Source organism: Schistocerca nitens, chromosome 6 (genome assembly GCF_023898315.1).
Source record: "Schistocerca nitens isolate TAMUIC-IGC-003100 chromosome 6, iqSchNite1.1, whole genome shotgun sequence".
In the NCBI taxonomy this organism is placed as follows: domain Eukaryota; kingdom Metazoa; phylum Arthropoda; class Insecta; order Orthoptera; family Acrididae; genus Schistocerca; species Schistocerca nitens.
Genome location: NC_064619.1, coordinates 606,540,419 through 606,562,626, shown reverse-complemented (window position 1 = coordinate 606,562,626; position 22,208 = coordinate 606,540,419). Strand labels below are relative to the sequence as shown.

Below are 22,208 nucleotides of genomic sequence, written 5' to 3'. Positions count from 1 at the left end.
AATGACGGTAAACGATTTTTCTTTCTTCTCACTGTATTTTTAGCACACCCCCTTGTTCCATAATGACGGTAGTCGTATATTGTTGCATGGACTTTAGGAGACATAGACAGTGACGAGAGTTGCTCGACTATCCGCCAAACATTAGAAGCATTAAATAATAAAATATCGCCAGTTCTTTTTTGTGATCTTTCCAAACTGACTGATAGTGTGGACCACACTAACTCTTGGAAAAACTTAGTTTTCTGTAGTAGATGGTATTACACACAATTGGTTTGAATTGTGGAATCGTAGAATGCAAAAAGCTGTGCTGAGCAATTCCTACAATGGTGAAAAGAGAGAAAATTATAGTAACTAGGGGAGAGATCACAAAAAGAGATCTGCAGCGTCCGCTACAATTCCCTATTTTCATAATAAGACACCCAAAAAAACCGACACATTAGAAAGCAATTGTCCGAATGGGACGAAATTGGTAGATGCGACTTATGTATAGAGACAAACAAATTATTACAACTTCAGAAAATTTGGATGATTTGTGCAAGAGAAACAGCTTCACAAATTGAGCAAGTCAATAACGCGTTGGTCCACCTCTGGCCCTTATGCAAGCAGTTTTTTGGCTTGGCATTAATTTATGGATTTGTTGAATTTCCTCCAGAGGATTTCGTGCCAAATTCTGTCCACATGGCTCGTTAGATCGTCAGAATCTCGAGACAGTTGGAGGGCCCTGCCCATAACGCTCCAAATTCTCAATAGGGGAGAGATCCAGTGACCTTTCTGGCCAAGGTAGGGTTCGGAAAGTACGAAGACAAGCAGTAGAAACGCTCGCTCCGAATGGGTGGGCCTTATCTTGGTGAAATGCAAGCCTAGTAAGGCTTAGCATGAAGGACAACAAAACGGCGCATAGTATATCTTCGACGCACCAATGTTGTGTGTCGCTATGGATTGGAGGAAATCCTCTCTGGCTTCCGGCGGCTATCTGATTTGGTGAAGACTGCCAGTCTCGCTAGCGGGATGAAAGCAGAGCTCACCACCTGCAGCATCGTCGACAGGACTGACTGCGGACCTTTGGTACAGAGCCGAGTGGAGGGTCTGAATCAGAGGCTGAGACGGTTCTGCGACCGTGTGGGCTGCAGATTTCTTGACTTGCGCCATAGGGTGGTGGGGTTTCGGGTTCCGATGGATAGGTCAGGAGTCCACTACACGCAGGAATCGGCTACACGGGTAGCAGGGGTTGTGTGGCGTGGAGTGGGCGGTTTTTTAGGTTAGATGGCCTCGGGCAAGCACAGAAAGGGCAACAGCCTCAAAGGGTGCGGGGCCAAGTCAGGACATGCGGGGACCAAGCAGCAATCGGTATTGTAATTGTAAGCTGTCGAAGCTGCATTGGTAAAGTACCGGAACTTCAAGCGCTGATAGAAAGCACCGAAGCTGAAATCGTTATAGGTACAGAAAGCTGGCTGAAGCCAGAGATAAATTCAGCCGAAATTTTTACAAAGGCACAGACGGTGTTTAGAAAGGATAGATTGCATGCAACAGGTGGTGGCGTGTTTGTCGCTGTTAGTAGAAGTTTATCCTGTAGTGAAGTAGAAGTGGATAGTTCCTGTGAAATATTATGGGTGGAGGTTACACTCAACAACCGAGCTAGGTTAATAATTGGCTCCTTTTACCGACCTCCCGACTCAGCAGCATAAGTGGCAGAACAACTGAGAGAAAATTTGGAATACATTGCACATAAATTTTCTCAGCATATTATAGTCCTAGGTGGAGGTTTCAATTTACCAGATATAGACTGGGACACTCAGATGTTTAGGACGGGTGGTAGGGACAGAGCATCGAGTGACATTATACTGAGTGCACTATCCGAAAATTACCTCGAGCAATTAAACAGAGAACCGACTCGTGGAGATAACATCTTGGCCCTACTGATAACAAACAGACCCGAACTTTTCGGCTCTGTAAGTGCAGAACAGGGAATCAGTGATCATAAGGCCGTTGCAGCATCCCTGAATATGGAAGTTAATAGGAATATAAAAAAAGGGAGGAAGGTTCATCTGTTTAGCAAGAGCAATAGAAGGCAGATTTCAGACTACCTAACAGATCAAAACGAAAATTTCTGTTCCGACACTGACAATGTTGAGTGTTTATGGAAAAAGTTTAAGGCAATTGTAAAATGCGTTTTAGAGAGGCACGTGCCGAGTAAAACTGTGAGTGACGGGAAAAACCCACCGTGGTTCAACAACAAAGTTAGGAAATTACTGCGAAAGCAAAGAGAGCTTCACTCCAAGTTTAAACGCAGCCAAAACCTCTCAGACAAACAGAACCTAAACGATGTCAAAGTTAGCGTAAGGAGGGCTATGCGTGAAGCGTTCAGTGAATTCGAAAGTAAAATTCTATGTACCGACTTGACAGAAAATCCTAGGAAGTTCTGGTCTTACGTTAAATCAGTAAGTGGCTCGAAGCAGCATATCCAGACACTCCTGGATGATGATGGCATTTAAACAGAGGATGACACGCGTAAAGCTGAAATACTAAACACCTTTCCTTTTTCCAAAGCTGTTTCACAGAGGAAGACCGCACTGCAGTTCCTTCTCTAAATCCTCGCACAAACGAAAAAATGGCTGACATCGAAATAAGTGCCCAAGGAATAGAAAAGCAACTGGAATCACTCAACAGAGGGAAGTCCACTGGACCTGACGGGATACCAATTCGTTTCTACACAGAGTACGCGAAAGAACTTGCCCCCCTTATAACAGCCGTGTACCGCAAGTCTCTAGAGGAACGGAGGGTTCCAAATGATTGGAAAAGAGCACAGTTAGTCCCAGTCTTCAAGAAGGATCGTCGAGCAGATGCGCAAAACTATAGACCTATATCTCTGACGTCGATCTGTTGTAGAATTTTAGAACGTTTTTTGCTCGAGTATCATCTCGTTTTTGGAAACCCAGAATCTACTCTGTAGGAATCAACATGGATTCCGGAAACAGCGATCGTGTGAGACCCAACTCGCTTTATTTGTTCATGAGACCCAGAAAATATTAGATACAGGCTCCCAGGTATATGCCATTTTCCTTGACTTCCGGAAGGCGTTCGATACAGTTCCGCACTGTCGCCTGATAAACAAAGTAAGAGCCTACGGAATATCAGACCAGCTGTGTGGCTGGACTGAAGAGTTATTAGCAAACAGAACACAGCATGTTGTTATCAATGGAGAGACGTCTACAGACGTTAAAGTAACCTCTGGCGTGCCACAGGGGAGTGTTATGGGACCATTACTTTTCACAATATATATAAATGACCTAGTAGATAGTGTCGGAAGTTCCATGCGGCTTTTCGCGGATGATGCTGTAGTATACAGAGAAGTTGCAGCATTAGAAAATTGTAGTGAAATGCAGGAAGATCTGCAGCGGATAGGCACTTGGTGCAGGGAGTGGCAACTGACCCTTAACATAGACAAATGTAATGTATTGCGAATACATAGAAAGAAGGATCCTTTATTGTATGATTATATGATAGCGGAACAAACACTGGTAGCAGTTACTTCTGTAAAATATCTGGGAGTATGCATGCGGAACGATTTGAAGTGGAATGATCATATAAAATTAATTGTTGGTAAGGTGGGTACCAGGTTGAGATTCATTGGGAGAGTGCTTAGAAAATGTAGTCCATCAACAAAGGAGGTGGCTTACAAAACACTCGTTCGACCTATACTTGAGTATTGTTCATCAGTGTGGGATCCGTACCAGATCGGGTTGATGGAGGAGATAGAGAAGATCCAAAGAAGAGCGGCGCGTTTCGTCACAGGGTTATTTGGTAACCGTGATAGCGTTACGGAGATGTTTAGCAAACTCAAGTGGCAGACTCTGCAAGAGAGGCGCTCTGCATCGCGGTGTAGCTTGCTCGCCAGGTTTCGAGAGGGTACGTTTCTGGACGAGGTATCGAATATATTGCTTCCCCCTACTTATACCTCCCGAGGAGATCACGAATGGAAAATTAGAGAGATTCGAGCGCGCACGGAGTCTTTCAGAAAGTCGTTCTTCCCGCGAACCATACGCGACTGGAACAGAAAAGGGAGGTAATGACAGTGGCACGTAAAGTGCCCTCCGCCACACACCGTTGGGTGGCTTGCGGAGTATAAATGTAGATGTAGATGAAGAAGCAGAGCACTGCAGCGCCTGGAATGCTATAACGAGTCTATGGAAATTTGCCAACTACACAGACTGGCGTTCTGATTATTAGGAACTTCCCTACCAGAGCCCTGAAATCCCGGCAGATTTCAATGTGATGTGCGCCCATTCGCTGTTCTGGTCACGCCAATTTGACTCACAGGCAGTACGGTGAGTGCTGGAATTGTCAGACGTCAGACAGCCGACTCGGGACGAATAAATCCATCCTCATGACACACCATATGTCCGAGATGATACGCAGTTCCACTGTCAGTACAGTTGGAAACTGCCAGTGGCTCTTAGCCAACCGCAAGTTACAGACCACAAGTCTCGCCCACTAGGGAAAGACCTGAAGTATTCAACCAGGGGTGGACCAGAAGACGTAGAAGGCAGAAGAATCACAACAACTTTCCCCCGAGCCTCACTACAGGAACCGAATTAGCAAAAACGAAAACACCTCCACATTGTACAAACCAAATGAACTGTCTCCTACTCATTGAATCTCCCCTCTGGACTGTTCTGTTGACCTGGTAGCCAATCCAGACACAGCACTGGGATTTCCACGCATGGGAAGCAAGCCTCTGCTTTGATTATCCTGAGAAGAGCCATCAGCGACTCGAAATCTCTCTTGTCTGAAAAAACGAGATTTTAAACTAGGGAGGTGTCTGCCTAGATAGGACCACAGTCCCTCACTTACCGAGATATCTGATCTTTCCAGGCCAATCATTTCCAGTTTCTGAAAGAACACTGTTAAGTTTCCCAAACACTCATGGACATGAAATATTTGTTTTTGCCGTTCGGTAAAAGAACCTGGCGACCTCCCGACTTCTGGGGAGCTACGTCTTGCCTCCTCTAAACATGTGCTCCAGCTGCTCTGTCCACATCAATCCAGCTTCTAACATGAGAATGCTCAGAATTTTATGATCTTCCCACCACTTGCACAAAATGAAATGATAAATAAAGACCCTACGCTGCCGACAGGTGATGACAAACATCAATGGAGACAGTTTAAAATGTGTGCCCCAACCTAGACTCGAACCCAGAATCTCCTGCTTATATGGCAGATGCTCTATCCATTTGAGCCACCAAGGGCACAGAGGATAGTGCGACTTCAGGGACTTATCCCTTGCACACTCATTCCCGGCTTAATGTCCACATACTGCATTTGTAGTGCCCCTATCCATTACACTCATTACTCATGGCAGACAATTTTATTGAGTCCCGTAAGAGTTCGGGCAATACATGTGCATCCACATAGAAGAAGAAGGTCAATGGCCGCTTAGCCTTAACTATACGAGGTGCGGCTAGAAAAAAACCGGACTGATGCTGGAAAAAACATTTATTTACAATTATTTACAATTTCATGTTATCTCCTTCAATGTACTCTCCTCCTCGGTCTCTACACCGCTCCATATGAATTTTCCACTGTTCATAGCAATGCTGCAGATCATTTTCGGTAAGTCCATACATTACTTCCGTCGCTTTTTCTTTTACTGCTTCAACAGTCTCAAATCTAGTTCCTTTCAAAGCTGACTTGACTTTAGGGAAAAGAAAAAAAGTCACAGGGGGCCAAATGAGGTGAGTAGGGTGGATGATCTAAGGTGGGAATGTTGTGTTTTGCCAAAAACGTCTTCACTGACAACGCACTGTGAGCTGGGGCATTGTCTTGGTGAAGGATCCATGACTTTTTTCTCCACAAATCGTTCCGTTTTCTCCGTACTCGCTCACGTAGGGTAGCCAGGATGCTAATGTAGTAATGCCGATTCACTGTTTGTCCCTCTGGTACCCAATCAATGTGCACAATCCCTTTGATGTCAAAAAAAAAAAACAATCATCATTGCCTTGAATTTCGATTTTGACATTCGTGCTTTTTTTTTTTTTTTTTGTCGTGGAGAACCAGGAGTTTTCCAATGCATCGATTGGCGTTTAGTTTCGGGATCGTAAGTAAAAAACCACGATTCATCGCAAGTAATAACATTTTGTAAGAAGGTGGGATCACTTTCAATGTTTTCCAGGATGTCAGAACAAATCATTCTTCGGCGTTGCTTCTGTTCAATTGTGAGACACTTTGGAACCATTTTTGAACACACTTTGTTCATGTTGAAACTTTCATGAAGAATCTGCCTAACACTTTCCTTGTCAACTCCTGTTAACTCAGACACTGCTCTGATTGTTAAACGGCGATCTTGTCGAACAAGTTTACCGATTTTTTCAATGTTTGCATCAGTTTTTGCTGACAATGGTCTGCCAGTGCGAGTGTCATCACTGGTGTCTTCGCGGCCATCTTTAAATCGTTTAAACCACTCAAACACTTGTGTTCGCGATAAACAATCATCGCCGTACACTTGTTGTAACATTACAAACGTTTCACTTGCAGATTTTCCTAGTTTGAAACAAAATTTGATGTTAACACGCTGTTCTTTCTGTACACTCAACATTTTCCGCCGCACAGACAAAACGTCAACTACTTAAAACAGACGCCACGGGCAGACTGAGTGCAGGAGGCAGATGAAACTCGAGCAGTAGGCGGAGCGAGAGTCACGTGACAGGCCACGCGACTTTCAGCCTTATTGCATTCGTTTTATTGTTTCACCAGTACTAGTCCGATTTTTTTCTAGCCACACCTCGTATGAAGATGGTATCACATCAGCCCACACTCCGCTGCAGAGTGAAAATCTCATTCTGGAAGCATCCCCCAGGCTGTGGCTAAGCCATGTCTCCGCCATATCCTTTCTTCCAGGAGTGCTAGTTCTGCAAGGTTCGCAGGTGAGCTTCTGTGAAGTTTGGAAAGTAGGAGACGAGGTACTGGCGGAAGTAAAGCTATGAGGAGGGGGCGTCAGTCGTGCTTGGGTAGCTCAGTTGGTAGAGCACTTGCCCCAGAAAGGCAAAGGTCCCGAGTTCGAGTCTCGGTCCGGCACACAGTTTTAATCTGCCAGGAAGTTTCATATCAACGCACATTCCGCTGCTGAGTGAAAATCTCATTATGGTATCTGTTTTTTCGGACATGTCTTTATACATTTACACAAAAGCTTAGACTGCAGCAGTCTCTCTTAGATGGCTTCCTGCACTCACTTCCCTCCAATGGACTGTCACCTGGCCCAGGTAGAATGTTTGGTGAACTGGTGCCCTCCTGCTCTGACCCTCAGTAGAAAGAGGGGAGTGCCATGGCACGAAGTCCCTCTGCAGGTTCAATCCATAAAGCCTTGCTTCCCAGAACCACTCACACAGCCAGGTCGCTGGACTCAGCATTTATGACCCGCAATCCATCTCTCTTCCTGCTCGTACAGTCCACAGGTGTACTGCAGGTCCATAGTGCCCTACCTGCGCAATATTTCGGCGATCAGACATGTCGCCATCGTCAGGTGCGCTGACGACCTGGCTCCTGAGGGCGGGCGGCCGTCTTAAATCCCCTCCACTCGCGAGGCGTTCTCTCCGCGGTCCGCGCCCGCGCGTCATCGGTCGGTGAGACGCTGGCGTCGGCATCTGTGAAGGCGTCGGTGTAATTGCCTCGTCCGACCTAATCGCCCGTTCGTTTCCTTTGCTGAGGGTCTTTTTAATTAGACTCAGTGCCCTTATGAGGTTGTAGCCGCAATCTCAGTTGATGAGTCTGTCCCTGGAACGAATTTCGATAGCCTCCCTAACGACGCTGTCCCAGTATTTAGATGTCTCTGCCAAGACCCTGGTATGTTGGTAGTCCATTTCGTGATTTTCGGACAAACAGTGCTCTGCAACCACGGTTTGTTGGGGTACCCAAGTCGAGTGTGCCTCTGATGCTCTCGCCAATGATCTTCGATGGCGCGCACTGTCTGTCCAATATAAGTCTTCCCATATTGACACGTAATCTGGTATATGTCGGTCTTCCGCAAACCGAGATCGTCTTTGACACTTCCCAATAATGGTCGCGTTTTCTTTGGTGGGCAAAAGACAGTTCCTACTCAGTGTTTCCTCAATATTCGTCCTATTTTCCCCGATAGAGCGCCAATATACGGTATATAGGCCGTGGCTGCTATAACCGCGATCATCCGACCTCATTAGAGATGCTAAAAGGCAACATCCAACAGCTATTTCTTACCTCATCTACTGATATGTGGTGCAGTGTTGTTTGCAACATTATTGCTTGACTACAGGTATTGTTGATGAAGGACAACCAACATGTTTAGCAATTGTTATAGAGAACACTGTCTTTGCTTAATACAAAAAGTTACGGTAACATTTGCGTTTGAATTGCTTGAAGCGCCATCTGATGGTCATTTTGTCCAGTTTTTGGTGGAATAAAATTCCATATTTTTTCAAGCATCTGTGTCAGCTTTTACCTCCCTATCTACATTATTCTGTGAAGTACTCACCTTTACAGTAATTTTCTGTTGCAATTCCAAACTCAGACACGGAGTATTCACTGTGGAGAAAAGACCTACTATGGTAATATCAGGTGTCCATCGTCAAACCTTACGTAATTTAACTTTTTGAGAAACTAGGCTTCATAATAACAGCATCACGGTGCTCATACTCTTATTTTGGAGAACAATTTACAGTTTGAAAATAACAGAAGCATCCGTAGACATAACACTAGGATCAAAACTGGCTTCTATCCACAGTGTAGCCGTATTCTTGCACAGAGAGGAAGAAAGCACGCAATTGTAAACATATTTTACCACCTCCCTCATGAATATAAGATGCTGACACGCAGTGGAAGATTTTGAAAATAAACTAAAATACTTTCTGCTTGACAAGTTATTCTCTTCCATAGATGAATTTTTGAATAGATGATATATTTTGAGTTGCTTATATTAAATTTTATTGTATAGTAAGATTAAAGTAAAAGTACAATTACGCAAATGGTCAGGCTGTAGCCATACATTCACTGAGAAAATGTGTGTTATTTGTAGCGTTATTGACATGTTCCTTGAGTTTTCCTGTGGAATATGTATACAACAAAATAAAACTAAAATTTCGTCACCTTCCCTTTAATTGTTTCCACTTCCTTGTTACTGAAAGTCTTGTGAACAAAATACCCATTTTGCACAATGCCTACACTGTTCTGTTCCTCGTTATTTTGTGTTATTAATTACTAAGTTTCATTTTGTTGCAGAGTCAGAGATAAAAGAGCTGCTGCTGTCAGTAAATATTTTCGTGACATGGTGGCGCACACAGTTGCTTATAGGGAGAAAAATAACATTACTAGGAAAGATTTCATGGATCTTCTGATACAACTCAAGAACAGAGGATACCTCGACGGTGAAAAGATTGAGAATGGAGACAGTACTAGCAAAGAAGTTTCGCAAATGGGTATGTATCTTGTCTTTTGTAAGAAGCACTGCATATTATTTCTTCCTGGCCTATGTCTGGCAGGTATAGGGTGTAAAACTTGAACACTATTCGTTGTAAGATAGATAATAACAGCAAACTTCAGATTCAGTAAACAACTGTATCCATATCCGCTTACAGCCTGTAAAGGAACTATGAAGTCTGTGGAAGATGATAATCAGTATTATAAGTCTGGTACTAAATATGCTTCCAAATAAATTCTTTGGAGGACGTGGGGTTAATTTAATTTTTATTATCTACTGCCACGACCTACGATAGATTGTTTGTTTAAACATATCTAAAATAGCTGGGTAACTTCAACCCTTAAAGCTCTGTAACTTTTTTTCTGCTAGACGATAGCTATCCTTTTTCCATTTTTAACTTATTCAAAGAGATGTACAAAGTATTTATCAGGTTTGTGCATAAGTTAGTAGCGTTTCTCCATAAGTTTAATAAACAGAACAGATGCATATAGCACAGCCTTTAGTCATCAATAGTATCAGCTCCTTCACTTTTTACAACAGACCTCCAACAATGTGGTAACTTTTTCGATTCTCCGACTGTAGAAATCACGTAGTTTTGAGGCGAAAAACTCCATGTGAATGTTCGGAGCTCATTTTCGTCCGGAAAGGAAGAAGTTCCTTGAAGGTCGTTCGGTAGAGATGTGAAAACATGAGGCGCAAGATCAGATAAATAAGATGTGTGCTAACTGCCCAGCTCAACTGCTGTAAGTATTGTCAGCTAGCAGAGTGCGGGAGGGCGTTATCATGGAGTAGCATCACTTCAAACAGTCTTCTGATCGTCGTTGTCGGACTGCGCCTGCAAGACGAAAATAAATGTCAGCAGTGATGGATACGCCTCGGGGAAGTAATTCGTAATACAACACAGCGTTGCTATTCCACCAGACGCATAACTTTATCTTTTGTGGACGCACACAGGTCTTTGTACGGCGAGTTGCTGCTTTTTTATCTCAACCATTCCTTTCTTTTCCTTTTGTTAGCGTAAACACACCATTTCTCGTCACCAGTAACGGAATGGTTGGCGCTGTTCACGAGCCAATTTATGGTGAGCAAGCAGAGATGTATATACGAGTATGACCAGCCACTGATTTTTCATGATTTTGGCTTAGAGAATGCAGTACCCGTACATCCAATTTTTCAACCTTCCCAATGCATATAAATGTCATGTCATGGTGGAATAATCATAGTTCATCATATTTGCCAGTTCCGAAGTACACTGATATGGAATCATTATCGATTAATGCGTTAAAACGAACTTCATCAATCCCCGAAGGTCTTCCTCAAAATGGAAAGTCACTAATGTCAAAACGATCCTCGTTAAAACAAGAAAACCATTATCTTGCCGTGATCTGTCCAACGGTATTATCCTCATGCACGGCGCAAATGTTTATGGCTGTCTCTGTCGCCGTCACATCTCTGCTGAACTCAAACAGAAAAATATGTCGGAAATATTCCGATTTCTCCACTAGGTACTCCATTTGCTAGTGTCCATGGCTCCACTGAGTATCTCCTGATGACAACATGCGAACTCAAATAGCAACAGTTCAAATGGTTCAAATGGGTCCGAGCAGTACGGGACTTAACTTCTGAGGTCATCAGTCCCCTAGAACTTAGAACTACTTAAGTCTTAAACCTAACTAACCTAAGGACATCACACACAACCATGCCCGAGGCAGGATTCGAACCTGCGACCGTAGCAATCGCGCGGTTCCAGACAGTAGCGCCTAGAACCGCTCGGCCACACCGGCCGGCATAGCAACAGTGAACTACAAATAAATGAAAATCGATTAATAATCCATAGCAACCGGAATACCAGCAGGCATAACAAAAACTCTATATGAACTTTTGCATCAGCCAAATACATCCCACAACCTAGCAGTCATTCATCTGATGCTGTCCTTTTGCACACTTGAGTAAATGCGCATTGACTCATCACATCATTTTATCCCTACAGAGTTCACAATGGACGACGTAGCGGCGCAGGCGTTTATCTTCTTTGGAGCGGGTTTCGAGACATCTTCATCAACTATGAGCTTTGCTCTCCACGAATTGGCGTTCAACCTACACATTCAAACGAAGTTGCAAGAGGAAATAGATTCAATCCTTAAGGAGAACAGCGGAGATATTTCATATGAAGCACTTTCCAAAATGTCTTACCTTGACAAAGTAGTATCTGGTAAGTAAATTCATCTCTAAAACCAAATCATTATTTGTAAATATTTTTCATTTTATTGTTTACCATAAACCATATTACTGATTTTCCACCACGCTCTGTTCTTTTGTAGTAAAACATTGCTTGAATTAAATTTGTTCTTCTGTGGTTAGCTAAAAGTTTGCTACTGAATATAATAGAAGTTCTGAATTACAGTGCGTAGTCCTCATTTTGGTTTATAAAAGTGGGCTTCCCAAAGGAGTAAGTGTTGCGGTACGTGTTGTGAATCTAGGAACCACTGCTTTAATAGTGCTGTACTTAATCAGCCATTTTTTGAACATTAAGTTCCGTATAGATATTATCACTTCTAATTTGATCTCATACAAACTCTGCGTTGGTCTGTAGCAAAAATTTCTGCTGTTTATATGCTCCTTTTACTTTTGTCTTAATGTCACTGCCTTTTCATAAAACAAAGCAGATTTAGATATGGTATTCTGCTTTTTGTTCTTAAGATGTTTCCCTATACGTATTCCACAGTGACCACTAATGCATTCGTCTTATTATACTTCTCGATATTAAATTCGACGTCAGCTCTGTAGATATACTGCAGTCCAAATATCTGATGAAGTTACGTGTTATATTATTTCCTCTGTTTTAGCCATCTGTAAATATTTTCCATCTGTAGCAACTGTTTTCGGTTTACTGATATAATTTCCATATTACACGTGCTTGGTATTTTATTCAAGTTTGTAAGTTGTCTTTAAAGCATACTATCATCCACGAACAAGACTGACGAAATTTTGTTGTTAAATGGTTCAAATGGCTCTGAGCACTATGGGACTTAACATATGTGGTTATTCCCCAAGTATATTTCTTCTGGCTTCATCTCTTGACATTCTTGTACGACTTCATTTTGTCGAAGTCAAATAATAAATGTGACAGACCGCAATCTTACCTTAAAGAGTTGATAACTGATACAAATTTCTTATTGCCCTAAAATACACTGTCTGTTTTATCATATGGGATCTAATGGCACTGATTAAATTAAATGAGATTTAATAATTTTTTTTTCAGTGAGCTATGTAATAGCATTGGTCTTACAACATTCCAGAGACCCTGAGGAAGTATCCACCAGTGCCTCTCTTGAACCGGGAGCCCAACAGGGAGTACAAGATTCCAGATAGCGACGTCGTGCTGGAGAAAGGAACCCCGATCTCCATCTCGGTGCTGGGTCTCCATCGTGATCCCAAGTATTACCCGGACCCCGAACACTTCGACCCTGAGAGGTTCTCCGAAGAACAGAAGGCCCAGAGGCAGCCTTACGTCTACCTACCATTCGGAGACGGACCACGCAACTGTATAGGTCGGTATCTACCTGACTTGAAGGAAATAGCTGTATTAGTTTTCGACGGCACCATACTTCGTAATCCGCTCTCTGTTCTGCACTCTCTGTACTTTGAAGTTTCGTGAAACCAGAATCTGTTCTTAAATTCATGTTGATGTAGACATGTGCTAGACCTATTGGAAGTTTTATAAAAGATGAGTAGACAATAATTACTAATTTCTCATGTGAAGCATCTGTATTGGTCTCTTTGAATCCATCCACATAGGATTAAGATAACTGGTAAACAAATAAAACGTTAAGTTCACAATATATGCAATGTGATATACATTACGGCATTCATCTTATTTGCTGCCCTTCTCCATAGAGTAATAGAATTTTTAATACTTGTAATGTTTTCTACTACCTTTTTGAACAAAAAAGTGATTATTTCATAGCATTAGTTGTTAAAGATAAAGAAATTGACAATAGTCACTAAGTGTTGACCTAAGTGTTGTTCTTTTTGGAACATGGGGTGTTTGCCTGGAATCCACTCAGACTGCAAGAAGAGGCTACTGTAGTTGAACTTAGAAGCACTTTACTAGTACCAGTGGTAGTGATCGTGTGTAACCTTATGGGTATCATAAAACTGGTCAGGTGCAAGTAGTTCTGAAGGTCGCATACGAACGTAATCATCCGTATAGGCAGTTGATCCACCCTGGCAATCGGGAATCTCAACAGTTTTGCCTGTTACGACATTCATACTGGCAAGATATTGGTCCTGGGAATTCCAAGACTTCCGAGAAAGTTTTAATTTAATGTGTGAATTCGAATAACAAACAACAAAAGAATTACATATTTGTCTGATATAAGTAAAAATGACAATGTACTAATTTTTTTCTTTACTTATAATGTGAAACCTTGCCTCTCGCCAAATTTCATTATTCTGGGTGAACGGGAACTACTAAATAGGTTTTACTGAAGGAATTTGCATATGTCAAAATATGCGACATAAATAGGGCATATTTTAACTTCAGTCTTTTGAAACCGACAAGGTACCTTAGATCTTAGTAGGAGACATAAATTTCAAATTGATACATGAACCACTTTCTGAGAAAAAGAGTTTCTTAAAGTCGGACAGATGGACGAGAAATGGATTCTGCAATTGTCCTGTTTTTACCGACCCAGGTATGGAAGTCTATAATGTGGGACTGGGTAATACGCAGATAGAAATAGCATGTTAATAGTAAACGTTGACCAAAGACGTACAAACGTACTTTTAAGAATAATACCTTTAATTGTTGTAATGTATGATGAGCAAATGCGCAAGTGTCCCTGTTTTATATATAGGACTGAATGTAGGGCTGTAATTTGGAACCCAGATTATTATCATTAAATGAAGTACTCTTGAAATAGATCACTTCTTACATGGAACAGCCCAGTACAGAGCTATCGAACCCTAACATCTTGTCTCTTGAAGAATGAAAGCAATAAAAGTGCGTAAAATGTTTGCTCGCCCTGAAACACTCACGATCGTAACCGTCCGAAATACGTTAGTGCGCTACGCTCTTTTTGTTGCATGGATAGAGTTGCAATTTATTCGGCTGTGTCTGAATTCCGCAAGTTAGGTGAGATGCACAGCACACACAAAGTCTCAGCGGTGGCTGGCTGAGCCCTACACTAAAGAGCCCTACCATAAAGTGGGTCACCGGCAAAAGTGGCCGTGCGGTTCTAGGCGCTGCAGTCTGGAACCGCGAGACCGCTACGGTCGCAGGTTCGAATCCTGCCCCGGACATGGATGTGTGTGATGTCCTTAGGTTAGTTAGGTTTAACTAATTCTAAGTTCTAGGGGACTAATGACTTCAGAAGTTGAGTCCCATAGTGCTCAGAGCCTAAAGTGGGTCCACCTGTTTGTAGCTGCTGGTTGGCCCACACCAGAGACTGCCGCCTGCCTTCCTAGTTCCTCAAGTTGCGCTCGTGTGGGTGGCACGTGTAGCAACTTTGAAAGAAACGATAGGCCTTAGATGAGGCTGGTTGGCGAGAAAAGAAGTAAAAGACGGATCTGGTAAAATCAGACTATGTTGCTGAAGCCCTGGCGTACATTGGTATGACATTCAAATCGAAGATAGGAAGCCCTGACGGAAGCTACTAATTCCGAATCATCGCCTTACCAACGGAGTCTACGAACTAGCGACGGCAGAGGGAGATGATTCGGCGGGTGAGCATTAAGACACATCTTCTGTCGTGCTTGTACAAAATACACTGCCACCCAGGGCTTTATACATCAAGCGCCAGGATCTTTAAGATATTGTGAAACACCATTAACTATAACATACTCGACAGTATTACGTTTATGCACTCAGTCGCGATCATAACACCGTCCGCACCGTACACAGCAAGATTGTGAGCAAGGCCCTACTTATCAGTGCCATTCAAACTAAGCTTTCTTCTTCTGATCTATCCACGTCTAAGTCTGTAATTACTGTCATCATTCAGAATAAAACGTTCATCCATCAAACATCCATGGCATCGCACATGATTTTATTTTGCAAGATCAGATGAACTACCGACAAAGCTTGTTGCGACTCAGGTTGAGCAGCCTCCAGCTACATGGTAGCAAACCCCCCTCTGCTTCTAACAAGGGAGCGCTACTCCTATTTGTAAATTCTCCCCCACCCCCTCCCATGACGTCACACACCGACTCTTCGTAACATCTGTAATTAGACACTTTTATTAGCACCAACAGCGAGTCCTGCTGACAGTCATGCAGAGCAAGTCATGCGAGGAATTTAGGATGTACCTTTCTCAACCAAAGCGAAGTTTTACTGTCTGATTTTTTTCCACCCTGCAGGGACAGGGAGGAGTCCATTCTGCTGTTTCCATGGTGTCTCTCTCCCTTCAAACTGCCGCTTACTTTTCAGTTTAGATGGAAGTATTCCTACGCAAGCCCTCCACAATGTTTGCGAGGCCTCCCTCTTCACTCTCTGGGACACGGCTTTCTCCAACCGTTAGTGGACTCCCTTTTCCCGCGACCTTAAATAACAATGGCTAAACATGGCTTCACAAACCTCAACGAATTCTGCTGTTCTGCTCGATTAAAAATTACGTTACACTCAAACCAAATGTTGGATTTAGATGTGGGCTGCATCAATAAATTGCAAAATTCCAGCTGCATGATTTAAGACTGTTTGTACAATAAGTTATGCTTTTCTTCAACTTCAAGTTTTACATAAGATTATTTTTTCATATCAACGTGGACATGGAAATGACATGTCACTGTAACCTCACAAGGATGTGTAGGATATTGTTCCGAGTTTCATACACGAAAACGTCTGTTAAAATTATTTGAAGTCGTGACTTGATATAATGGTAGGATAAAACCGCAAACGTTTAAATTTATCAACATAATTCCCATAGTCAAGTTATTGAAAGGCTGCACAGTGACACTCTCTAAAAAGGCTCCAAAACGCATGCCATATTTTTATCACAATTTTCTTACATATCCGAAAATATTCGATGTCCACAGTTTTGTCATCTTATGCAGATAAGAGAATTGAGTGATGTTGACTGGGCTCAGCTGCATAGCCAAGTAAATCCCAGATCCTTTTTTTATTACTCTTCATTCCCTGTCCTTAAAGGTAAATCGGGTTGTTTCGGTAATAATCCATTGAAGAATGAGACTATGCAACAAATCCCAGATGAGTTGACAGTGGGGCACGGGGAATCCCAGTCCCAGTGGGAACCATTTGAGAGGGGATTCCCCATTCTGGCATTTGCCTCAGAACCAAGGAAAGCCTTCAGGGAACATTGGTCGGAATGAGGTGTGGGAGATATTTTTAATTTAATGTACCTTCCAGAAAAAAATGTCAAGATTAGAGTGTTTGTGTATTTGTTCATGTGTATACCGAGTAAAGTCGGTGACTTGCTTGACTTTTAAATTGCATGACAAATTTCCTGCGTCTTATGCATACAACAGGAATGAACGTCGTACAGAATGATTGTTGATTTTCACTGCATTCTCGTAGTGAAAAATCAAACCTCTCCTTGCTGCTCCATTTGCGCAGCTACCGACTCCCTCAATTCTTCCTAAAAAGACATATCTCTTTCATTCGCTTCAGTGTAAAGCGCATCTTCATACGTATTAAAATGTGCCCGTAGGAATCTTGAAAACTAACACAATTTTGCTATCAATACTTTTGTGAGATTCTTCAAAAATTCCTACAGCCGGCGTCATATGTCTGATGGACCTCAAACTTGGCACGCCTAAACTGTTTAAACTGTCTTATACAATCCAATCAGTAATTTTGACCACCAATCAAAAGTGCTACTAGATAATCTACACTTATAGACCAGAAATGGAAAGAATCACGAATAACTCAAAAACTGCTTCTCCGATTACCAGATGGCGGTAATCCCATGTATATAATGCGCTAACTCACCACTTCTCGATATACAGATTGAATATTGAATGTAGTCAAATTAAATCGGGTGATGCTGAGGGAATTAGATTAGGAAATGAGACACTTAAAGTAGTAAAGGAGTTTTGCTATTTAGGGAGTAAAATAACTGATGATGGTCGAAGTAGAGAGGATATAAAATGTAGACTGGCAATGGCAAGGAAAGCGTTTCTGAAGAAGAGAAATTTGTTAACATCGAGTATAGATTTAAGTGTCAGGAAGTCGTTTCTGAAAGTATTTGTATGGAGTGTAGCCATGTATGGAAGTGAAACATGGACGATAACTAGTTTGGACAAGAAGAGAATAGAAGCTTTCGAAATGTGGTGCTACAGAAGAATGCTGAAGATTAGATGGGTAGATCACATAACTAATGAGGAGGTACTGAATAGGATTGGGGAGAAGAGAAGTTTGTGGCACAACTTGACTAGAAGAAGGGATCGGTTGGTAGGACATGTTTTGAGGCATCAAGGGATCACAAATTTAGCATTGGAGGGCAGCGTGGAGGGTAAAAATCGTAGAGGGAGGCCAAGAGATGAATACACTAAGCAGATTCAGAAGGATGTAGGTTGCAGTAGGTACTGGGAGATAAAGAAGCTTGCACATGATAGAGTAGCATGGAGAGCTGCATCAAACCAGTCTCAGGACTGAAGACAACAACAACAACAACTCACCACTCACGTCAGATATGGTGTTGGCAGCTTTAATCCATAGCGCAACTCAGTTTCAATCAAACATGATAAAATGCTAAATACTCGCAAACTATTGGTCACAAGAGCATGGGGTATTTAGACACCGTGAATACATATCTCTAGCCAAAATAATATGTTATGATAGAAAAGCAAATACATGACATTTGATGACATTAATATTACTCATTTGTGGTTCAACTTCATCATTATCTAGATGGGTAGGTCCATGGTTGCATTCGGCTTCTTTTGTCATGTGCCTAAATAGTAGATGAAGTGTTTACCTTGGCGTTAAATAGTTAGTTGTAACTTCCAAAGAAAATCAAACCCTAGCATTGAGGTAGTACTACAATTTCAATCGGTGTCATTAATATTCTGACAGCTACACACATTTCTTGTGAGCTACACATCATGTCTCCACCTTAACTATCCACACACAGCTCCCCTTCAGCCCAGGCAGCTTATTTTAACCGGTAGCTGATGATACTGTTCAAAGGTCAGACGATATACACTTCAGGATGATATAACTTATCACTAATTCTGTCCTTCAGTGATCGACAACAACAATTCAAAAGGGAGTCCCTGACAGAGGTCTGGTCTGCAAGTATGGAAACGATATTGATAAGGTATTTATTGTACCTTCTCATACGAGGTGCTGCAAACATAGAAAATAAAATTTGCCCTAATAGTGTCAAAATAAAAGTGAATGGAATGTTATCTTCATGCAAGTCAAACAACAGCATGTGATTCAGAAAATATGAATGGGGAGTCTCATTTTATCGAAGCAACATGTATGCAAAGCAGCCGAATTGGTGTTTATATTTTGATGTTTAAATTGTTACATATTAAATAAAGTATCAACTTGTGTGGGGAAACTACTTGTTAGAACCGAGGCATTTTTACCTTCTACGTCAATATAGTTCAATTATTTGAACAGCTTGTCTCTAAAAATTAAGTGCTACAGTGTTTGCAGATGATGTTAACCGGGGTAAGTTGTCCCTCACAAAATACAGGGTGATTCAAAAAGAATACCACAACTTTAGGAATTTAAAACTCTACAACGACAAAAGGCAGAGCTAAGCACTATCTGTCGGCGAATTAACGGAGCTATAAAGTTTCATTTAGTTGTACATTTGTTCGCTTGAGGCGCTGTTGACTAGGCGTCAGCGGCAGTTGATGCTAAGATGGCGACCGCTCAACAGAAAGCTTTTTGTGTTATTGAGTACGGCAGAAGTGAATCGACGACAGTTGTTCAGCGTGCATTTCGAACAAAGTATGGTGTTAAACCTCCTGATAGGTGGTGTATTAAAAGTTGGTATAAACAGTTTACAGAGAATGGGTGTTTGTGCAAAGGGAAAAGTTCTGGACGGCCGAGAACGAGTGATGAAAATGTAGCACGCATGCAGCAAGCATTTGTTCGCAGCCCAGGAAAATCGACTCGCAGAGTCCTACGAAAAAGTTTAGTTATGAAACCTTATCGTCTGAAATTGGTTCAAGCACTGTCTGCAGCTGATAAGATTAAAAGAATCGATTTCTGTGATTTTATCCTTGCTCAAATGGAAACAGATGAATCTTTCGTTTCAAAGATTGTGTTTAGTGATGAAGCTACTTTCCACACTAACGGGAAAGTCAACCGTCACAATGTCTGTATATGGGGCACTGAGAATCCGCGGGAAACAACTCAGTATGAACGTGACTCGCCTAAGGTGAACGTTTTCCGTGCCATTTCAGCCAATAAAGTTTTTGGTCCCTTTTTCTTCGAAGGTGCTACTGTAACTGGACTACAGTATCTAGAGGTGTTAGAGAATTGGCTGTTCCCTCAGCTCGAACAAGAAGCACAACAATTCATATTTCAGCAGGATGGAGCGCCACCACATTGGCACTTATCTGTCCGTAACTACCTGAACGTCAACTACCCGAGGCGATGGATCGGCCGCCAGGCAGCCCGTGACAGAGCACTTCATCACTGGCCTCCAAGAAGCCCTGATCTTACCCCCTGCGATTTTTTCTTATGGGGGTATGTTAAGGATATGATGTTTCGGCCACCTCTCCCAGCCACCATTGATGATTTGAAACGAGAAATAACAGCAGCTATCCAAACTGTTACGCCTGATATGCTACAGAGAGTGTGGAACGAGTTGGAGTATCGGGTTGATATTGCTAGAGTGTCTGGAGGGGGCCATATTGAACATCTCTGAACTTGGTTTTGAGTGAAAAAAAACCTTTTTAAATACTCTTTGTAATGATGTATAACAGAAGGTTATATTATGTTTCTTTCATTAAATACACATTTTTAAAGTTGTGGTATTCTTTTTGAATCACCCTGTATATACCACTCCGAATAAAAGGCGGTTCTGACTATCAATAAATGTAAATGACAACAGGCATAATGTCTACACAGGAAAACACAAGTGAAAACCTGAAAAGTTTGTTGTTGTCATTGTGGTCTCCACTCCAAAGACTGATCTGATGCATCTCTTAACGCTAAGTCATCTCATGCAGGTCGGTTCATCTCTGCATAACTACAAAACTGTACATACATCTGAAACTGCTTAGCATAATCAAGTATTAATCTCCCTGCCCAACAGCTCTTATTCTTCTCAGCTGTGAATTTGTGTTGATAATGATCTGTGGTAACCAGTGCCACTAAAGTACCGCCAGTCAGCTTTAATCGAATTTCTCTGATCCTGTTGCAGGTATGAGACTTGGACTGCTGCAGGTCAAGGTTGGGCTGGTGTGTCTGCTGTCCAAGTACAATGTGCGGCCCACAGAGAAGACACGAGAAACCTTGGAGTACAACGCCAGGACTGTAATACTTCTACCTAATGGCGGCATTCAACTTCGACTGGAGAAGAGGTGCAGTTGATGAGGACACTGACACAAAGACGGATTTACTGAAGTCGGGTGTGGCTCTGAAACGACGCAGGGGGGACGCTTAAAGAGCACGTAATTTCACTGTGTTATGCAAGATTCTCAGAAATATTTTCCTCACACCAGGCGTTATAATGGTTTAAAACGTGTTCAGAGATTTTCATGTGTTCACCTGCTCTTCGTGACAGAACTGATTTCGGTCAAAGCTATTATAATAATACTTAACATCGTTTCTCGTTTTTTCATCATCCATTTGAAAGACTTGTAGCATTTTTATACATGTTGCATCAATCTATTTTGTAAATAAAAATCATTTTAACGCAAATTGACTGAATTTTGACAGGAAGAGAAGACGTTTCCTTCTGTTTATTCCTTGACACAGACTCGAGTACATGTTTGTAAATGTTTCACAGTTCATCCTTTACAAAACTGAGTGCTTACTCCTCTCTTCAGATGATTTACAATTTATAACGTAGATGTACCTAATTTTGAGTAACAGCGAACAGCTACACATGAAATGACAATTTCGATTTATTTGATTATACTAAGTAATGAAGATCAAAACTTATGTCACTAAGCAAATAAAAAGGAAAAGAATGGATGAGAGAAAAATGAAACAACTAGTCGTAACATGTCTAAGAATTTAGGTGACAATCTTGAGACTATGGTGTATGTACACTGAGGGAGAGCAATTGTTTATTTTTAAAACTGAGAAAATGGGTAATTTTTCTGAAGTAGTGGATGCTTATTTCATAGTCTAGTGCATCCAACAGAAAACCACTTGTTGTATAAGAAGGAAATGAAGGCAACTTAGAATGTAATAGCGGAGTGCCTCGTGGGTCTTTGATGTGTGAAAGAATAGTCTAGGGAGCTGACGGTCGAACAAAGTGTGTAGTAATCGCTCCCCAGGACTGTAAAGTAGCAGAGTAGGTCCCTTCAGGAAGGGATGTCATCATACATTGATCCGTAAATACTCTTCCTTGAACAGTAGTGTAGGACGAAATCAGAGGTGCCAGAAGTTGTAAGCTAATCACTGCCAATCGTCTAGAGCATTCGTTATGTTCCCGCTGTGAGCCACTTCTCCCTTAACCTCTAAAACACAGTTTCATCACCAGTGCGTCACCTTCGGAATTAAAGTCACAGTATTACACTCCTGGAAATTGAAATAAGAACACCGTGAATTCATTGTCCCAGGAAGGGGAAACTTTATTGACACATTCCTGGGGTCAGATACATCACATGA

The 22,208-nt window shown here is 42.0% G+C and overlaps 1 protein-coding gene and 1 non-coding gene across 2 annotated transcripts in view; both read left to right on the top strand.

Annotated features, from left to right (window-relative positions):
• LOC126262392 (cytochrome P450 6k1-like) overlaps positions 1-21,259 on the top strand; it is a 71,967-nt gene extending 50,708 nt beyond the window's left edge. The window contains exons 5-8 of the mRNA XM_049959002.1: positions 9,244-9,440; positions 11,433-11,654; positions 12,742-12,993; positions 20,791-21,259. Of these exons, the coding sequence (XP_049814959.1) occupies positions 9,244-9,440; positions 11,433-11,654; positions 12,742-12,993; positions 20,791-20,960 (841 nt within the window). The 3' untranslated portion in view covers positions 20,961-21,259. The remainder of the gene's footprint in view (positions 1-9,243; positions 9,441-11,432; positions 11,655-12,741; positions 12,994-20,790) is intronic.
• On the top strand, positions 6,998-7,072 carry Trnas-aga (transfer RNA serine (anticodon AGA)). The gene has a single exon. It is a non-coding gene; the product is annotated as a tRNA-Ser (tRNA).
• Positions 21,260-22,208: the final 949 nt, after the last annotated feature.